Here is a 5,895-nt window from a genome sequence, read left to right as displayed (position 1 = left end):
GCCTCTCGGCCTGGGGCTCGGTCACTCTGGCACAGCTGGCTGCCGGTGGAGTTCACGAGCACGTCACTGCAACCCCCCTGGCTTCTGCTCTGCGGCTGCTGAGTGACCCCTCATCTGGGGCTTCCTCAGCTCTTTCTGGGACAGTGGCGCGGCTGCCCCTCTGTTAGTCTTCCTTGGTCTCTTGTGTTCTGAGGGCCTCTGGATGTCTGGAGTTTTGATCTCCTCCATACCTGCTTCATGCCCTGGAGGACGGGGCTGTGGCTCCCCCACACCCTCTAGCAGATCATTACATGAAAGAACCTTTTAAATATAAGCGCGTCCATGCTCAAAGGTGTACACACGGGTGCTCACACACACAAACTACACCCTTTTTGGCTCCTACCTCAAAGTACACTGTGCGCTGTCGATCTTACGTACTCCACAATAATGTTTAATATTTAGTATTTACTCTTATATTCACATAGATCATCGTGATGTTGTTTATTATGTTGCTCTTTTTTTTTCTTCTGCTTGTTTTCTCTTTTTTCTTTCTCAGCAGGTGATCCAGGTGATTGATAGATGTATTTTTTGTTTGCTTATTTTGTTGGTTTTTGTTTTTTGTCCTTTTTTGTCCTCTTCTCCGCTGTTTTTCTTTCCCTCTTTCTTTCTCCCCTTTCTTTTCCCCAGTCAAATCTGTCCCGTATTTAGCAAGTGAAAATAAAATAAAATAAACAATAAAAGGTGAATCAAATAGACCATTACAGCAAGGCTGGGATGGTCCATTTGGTAAAGTAAATCCGTTGGGCATCTTTCTTTGCCTTTAGACAATGATTCTGATGGCAAAAGAGCCAAATGGGAATTTATTTGCTATTTCTTGTTGCCAAAGAGGTCCAAAAGGTCTAAAAGGATGAGGAACCTACATAGTGCTGCAAACAGAAGCTTATTGTGATAAACAGAATAGGTGATTGAGGCACTTTACTGCTTTTTTAATAGATGCAGAGGAGTTCAAAGCAAAGATGGATGAGTTCTCCACCTTCCAGCGTCCCTTCAGCCAGGAGAAAATCAAGTTTGTGTTGGAGACGGCGAAAGAAAACGTGAAGAACAACAAGGAAACTCTGCTGAAGGAGATAAACAAAGCTGCTCTCCGCAGACATAATAAGTGGTAGGGATAGCTTCGAGTGCGACGGAGTGTCAAGTGAGACGGAGTGAGACGTAAAAGAAATAGGCATAATCTTGCATTGCTGTCAATGTAGGTCACTATTCTCACATATCTTTCAGCAAGTCATCTATGAGGTCACTGTATGTCTCTGTAGAGAAGGCTGATTTGTAACAGAAGTTAAAAAAAGTCATATCTGTGTATTACAGAAAGATGTGGATGGAAAATGGATAAATGTGTGACTTACAGAAAAGCTAACACACCCTCCTTTTTCCTCCTCTATAGGAAGGCTGGCGAACCATAGCTCGGTTTCTTGTTCGGGCAGCGTAAATCTTTGGTTCATGATGATACTACTGATGATAATATTGAAGCTACATGACAACAGAACCCATATATAAATCATCATTTAAAGTACTGGCAGTGTGTTATGTGTCTTATTTTTGACCAATGTGCAATGTGTATGCTACAGCAGCAACAGCCCTTTGCTGCTGTAGCAACTCCAACTATACACCATTATCTGGAGCGGCTCTTATTCATATCAGTATTTGGAAGGAAGAACACAAGATCCTTGTGTTCATCTTAAAATGCATGAAAGTATGCACGTGACCCCCCCCCCCCCCCCCCCCCCCCCCCACACACACACACACACACACAAAACAAATAAACCCCACAGTGGGACTTCCAAAGAGCTGGGCTGTGCTATCACTGAGTTTAACATACATAATTAAAATGCCAAACAGTTTGTGCTACACAAGTAATTATATGCATCACATCCACAACTACAACCTGTGAAATGAACAGTCCTAATAAAAGATGCATGTATTTAAGTCAGCCCAGTGATAACTAGCTGACTAGTTTAACATAATTTATCATGAGAGAAACAAAGTTCACATTCGTGTAAAACCTTTATAAATAAACAACAAACAAACCAAAAATCGTGGCTATTTTTTAACAGAAGTTTTAAATAATAATGTGAACATCTTTCTGACCTTGGTGTGTTTTCCCCCTGGCTTGTAGCTGGTAATTGACCTTAGCAATCCAGACTGTCCTGCTTCTCAAAGTGCTCTTGTTAATATTTATTGGTGCACTATGTTACATTTTTAATAATATATGCTAGTAAAAAGTGACTGATACATGCTACCCATGTATGATCACTGATACTGATGATATCAATATCATGATGGCAGTTTTATGACACTTAATGAAATCGTAATATAAATTCTAAGTTATACAATTCACAACCTGCCATGTGTTTGAGGAGAATGAACTCTTATCTAAGCTGTAGTCCAAAAATGATGAACTACTTGGTGGTTCAATCTTTCGCTGCTCCATCCTGAAATCACGCCAATTAACGAACTTTTATTATGAAGCCACACGCTGAGCCTTTTCTCCGTCGCCATGTTGTTTGTTGTATGAGAGGAGCAAGGCGTGGATCGAGACGGGGTTTAGTTATAGTAACTTACAGCTAACGCCAGAGGTCGCACAACTTCCACGGGACAAAGTCGGAGCGTGTTTATGTAGGTCAGTACAGCCAAAAGTATCATCTAGCAAGGCCATCTACAGACAGCACGCTGCAGCCAGTTGGATGCTTTGTGGCATGTTGTTGTATCTTGGTCTAACTCAGTGAGTGTCAGCAGTTATTGTGGCAGCATGTCAGTCAGGAATTTGACTTATTAAACGTGGAAGTCGGAATAAAACAATGTGAAAGTTATTGTTTCTGTTAGTTTTTTAAGTTTTCTTCATCTATCCATGTGGACCTGCTCTAACGCACTTTGCACGGCTTGCCAGTGAGACTAAACATGTTTCAGCTTATTTTTTAAATCATCCTTCTTTAAGCAGTCATTTACAGAGCACTGGTTTTTCAGACATAACCCTGTTATGTAGTTTTATCTTGAATGTGCGTCTTTCTCTGTCAGATTGTGCGCTCTCGGTTCGTTTTGCGTCGTCAGTGAAGTTTTGCTGATCTGCTGCAGGCGGGCGGTGCGCCACAGACACCCACCCGCCCCAAACACAAGCGGAGCGTGCATCATGAACGGATTTCACGGCTGACATTTTATAAGGACAGAACACACTGACTAAGAGATAAATGTATGACGAACGCTGGTAAAAATAATTTTGTTAAAAATATAAGACCGAAATGTTGCCCGAACACCAAACCGGAAAGCGAAGGAGGACGAAGCTGTGAGAACGGATCTGTCCTACGAGGCTTGAAACCATCACGGCGCTCCACGGGAGGAGCGAGACGGGGATAACGAGCTCCAAAAGAAGAAGAGGAGGGGGAAAATGCTTAAAGTTTGGCCGTGTTGTTATCTACAAGTGCGACTCCGCAGCAGCATCAGAAAATGAGCAGGAATTAAACGAAGAATGCATGTCGTTTGGGATATAGCTGTGATTTTGCAAACATATATCATCTGCACTTCATCAGGTAAGGAAGCGAAAGAAGCCAGCATCCTTCACAGCTTTTAACAAATGAGGAATAGAAGGGAGCATGGGTACACTACATTCATGTGTGATAGAAGATAGACTCTGCTGAAATGTTACATAATAGTGACTTAGGCTGCTGATAAAAGACCTATAGTAATCTGCCAATTAGGTAAATCATCGCCTACTCATCTTTGAGTGTGTTTTATGAGTCAACAGGCTCTTCGCACAGAGACATACGGCAGCACGCTGGTGTGAGCCTGACCATGAAATGCATGCTGCAGAACTCTCATCAAAACCACACACACACACACACACACACACACACACACACACACACACACACACACACACACACACACACACGTGCACTTTACAGAGGTAGTAGCTCAGATTAGGCTACTCACAGTGGCCTGAACCCAAACTACAAAGGCTCTGTGAGTATATATAGCTCATGAATTTCACTGCCCGTGTGTCAGAGAGCTCTACTGTGCGGTGCTGTCAGCAGGGGTAACCACCCATTTAGTCAAGATTCCCACAAGTCAAGCCTTCCTACTCATCAGTGTCGAGGCAGCCAACCTTAGATTCTTAACAAAACATGACTGGCTGGCCTGGTCATAATTCTATTTTCACATTGATTTGCAGGCTTCAAAAGAAAAACAATGCAAATAAACACGTTATAATGTATCATAACTTCATTACAATAGTTCCAAATCAGAATGAAACTATAAAGATGCTCAAAGAATAGTGTCAATTCCCCAATAAAGGCCATTCTGATCAGTACCACTCCACACATTGCCCATGTTTCATGTTTCATTTCATTTCAAATTAGGCTGGGTATAAATTACCCAGTTCGGTGGAGACACTGTGATAAAACATGGCAAAAAAGGAGAAACGTTTGAGTTGTAAGCCATGCATGTTAATGGGCTAACCGGGTGGCTCAGAGTCAAATATTTTAATTTCACTCTTCTCTCAAATGATCAGTTTTAAAGAGGTAGTAGTGATTTAGTGTCTCACTTCAATAGTCATCTGTAAAGCAACTGAACTAACCTGCATGGAAGGTGCTTTAATTGACTGATTGCATTTAAAAGTGGAAAAACGGTAGACTGTATATCAACAGTGGATGCCACATTGGTTCCTAGAAACTGCATTTTAAACCATGAATGATAGCATTTTGGTTGTTCCCATGTTTTTTTTCTTCCATATTGACAAATGACCACATTCGGGGTTGTTAGCAAGCTGTATCTGTTAACTTTATGGATGCAACTGACATATGTACCTGCTAATTAATGCTAAGTTACAGATTAAAAAATGCAAAGAAAATGAAATCACCAAAGCGGAAAGACAAACTTCTTGAATGGTCTCTGTCACAGGTCATTAGGTCATATTATTTGTCAGATAATTTAATTACAATGCAAAATACAAGGTATGAGCACCTGCTGATTAATGAAGGTGAGGCCTAGCAGACAGCTACTGGCTGCGGCTCTCTGTGTCGACATCTCTACAGATGTGTGCAGAGTAGTGGTGGCATACACTTGGTTCTAGCAGAAAAAAGCTTTATAATTTATATTTATAAAATATAAATATAATATGTTTTTGGTGCAAGGGGACAGTACTGACTGATACTTGTTCTTTAAAGTAGGGGACTGCTTCAGGAGTTAATCAGGCATCCAACTGTGCTTGAAATGAATTCTGAAATCAGTCAGGGGCAGTCAATTTTGTGCTAAAATCAGGCCCGAGCATTTTACCTGAAGAAAGTATGCACACCTTTTCAATAATAATAATAATAATATTATTAGTTACAGCATCGGATTCCAGTTAGTAGTAATATAATAGAATTATTACATCAGTGTTCAGATCTGAAGAATATGTTTGTCAGTCCACAGACATGCAGGTCATTAGAATGGGGAATGTGAGTCGTCCTTGGAAAGGATAGCACACCTACTCAGTAGTTAACTGCATCGACTTCGCATCGACTGTTTCTGACATGTTGCAATTCATTTGTAACATGTCAGTGTCCTGGTTCTGCTATTCTGAAGTAGCCATCACATCCTGGCAGCCCTGTTTTAATTGTGCTGCTGCTGCCAGGTAGGTTGATCACAACGTGCTGAGTTGGATGGTAACTGAGCAAATCCCCAGTCAGAGGTAGCCTGAGGCTAGAAACACACAATACACGGTGTGAGGAATTGTGCACCACCAACTTCCATAGGAATAAATGTATCATGCATAAGCAAATCTCCAGTTTGACTTACACTGAAAGCTTAATTACATCTCTCTCTCTCCACACACACACACACACACACACACACACACACACACACACACACACACACACACAC

The 5,895-nt window shown here is 41.5% G+C and overlaps 2 protein-coding genes across 2 annotated transcripts in view; both read left to right on the top strand.

The window, feature by feature from the left end:
• Window positions 1–1,541, top strand: part of LOC102199031 (cytosolic phospholipase A2 gamma-like) — a 22,364-nt gene extending 20,823 nt beyond the window's left edge. Inside the window, exons 13-14 of the mRNA XM_005747276.1 lie at window positions 973–1,141; window positions 1,421–1,541. Coding sequence (XP_005747333.1) covers window positions 973–1,141; window positions 1,421–1,439 — 188 coding nt within the window. The 3' untranslated portion in view covers window positions 1,440–1,541. The remainder of the gene's footprint in view (window positions 1–972; window positions 1,142–1,420) is intronic.
• Window positions 1,542–3,116: 1,575 nt separating this feature from the next.
• Window positions 3,117–5,895, top strand: part of LOC102210580 (carbonic anhydrase-related protein 10-like) — a 142,172-nt gene continuing 139,393 nt past the window's right edge. Inside the window, exon 1 of the mRNA XM_005747320.1 lies at window positions 3,117–3,560. Coding sequence (XP_005747377.1) covers window positions 3,500–3,560 — 61 coding nt within the window. The 5' untranslated portion in view covers window positions 3,117–3,499. The remainder of the gene's footprint in view (window positions 3,561–5,895) is intronic.

Source organism: Pundamilia nyererei, unplaced genomic scaffold, assembly GCF_000239375.1.
Source record: "Pundamilia nyererei isolate P.nyererei 1_Seehausen unplaced genomic scaffold, PunNye1.0 scaffold00193, whole genome shotgun sequence".
In the NCBI taxonomy this organism is placed as follows: Eukaryota; Metazoa; Chordata; class Actinopteri; order Cichliformes; family Cichlidae; genus Pundamilia; species Pundamilia nyererei.
Note: the sequence above shows the minus strand (reverse complement) of the source record. Positions and strands in the feature narration are given on the sequence as shown.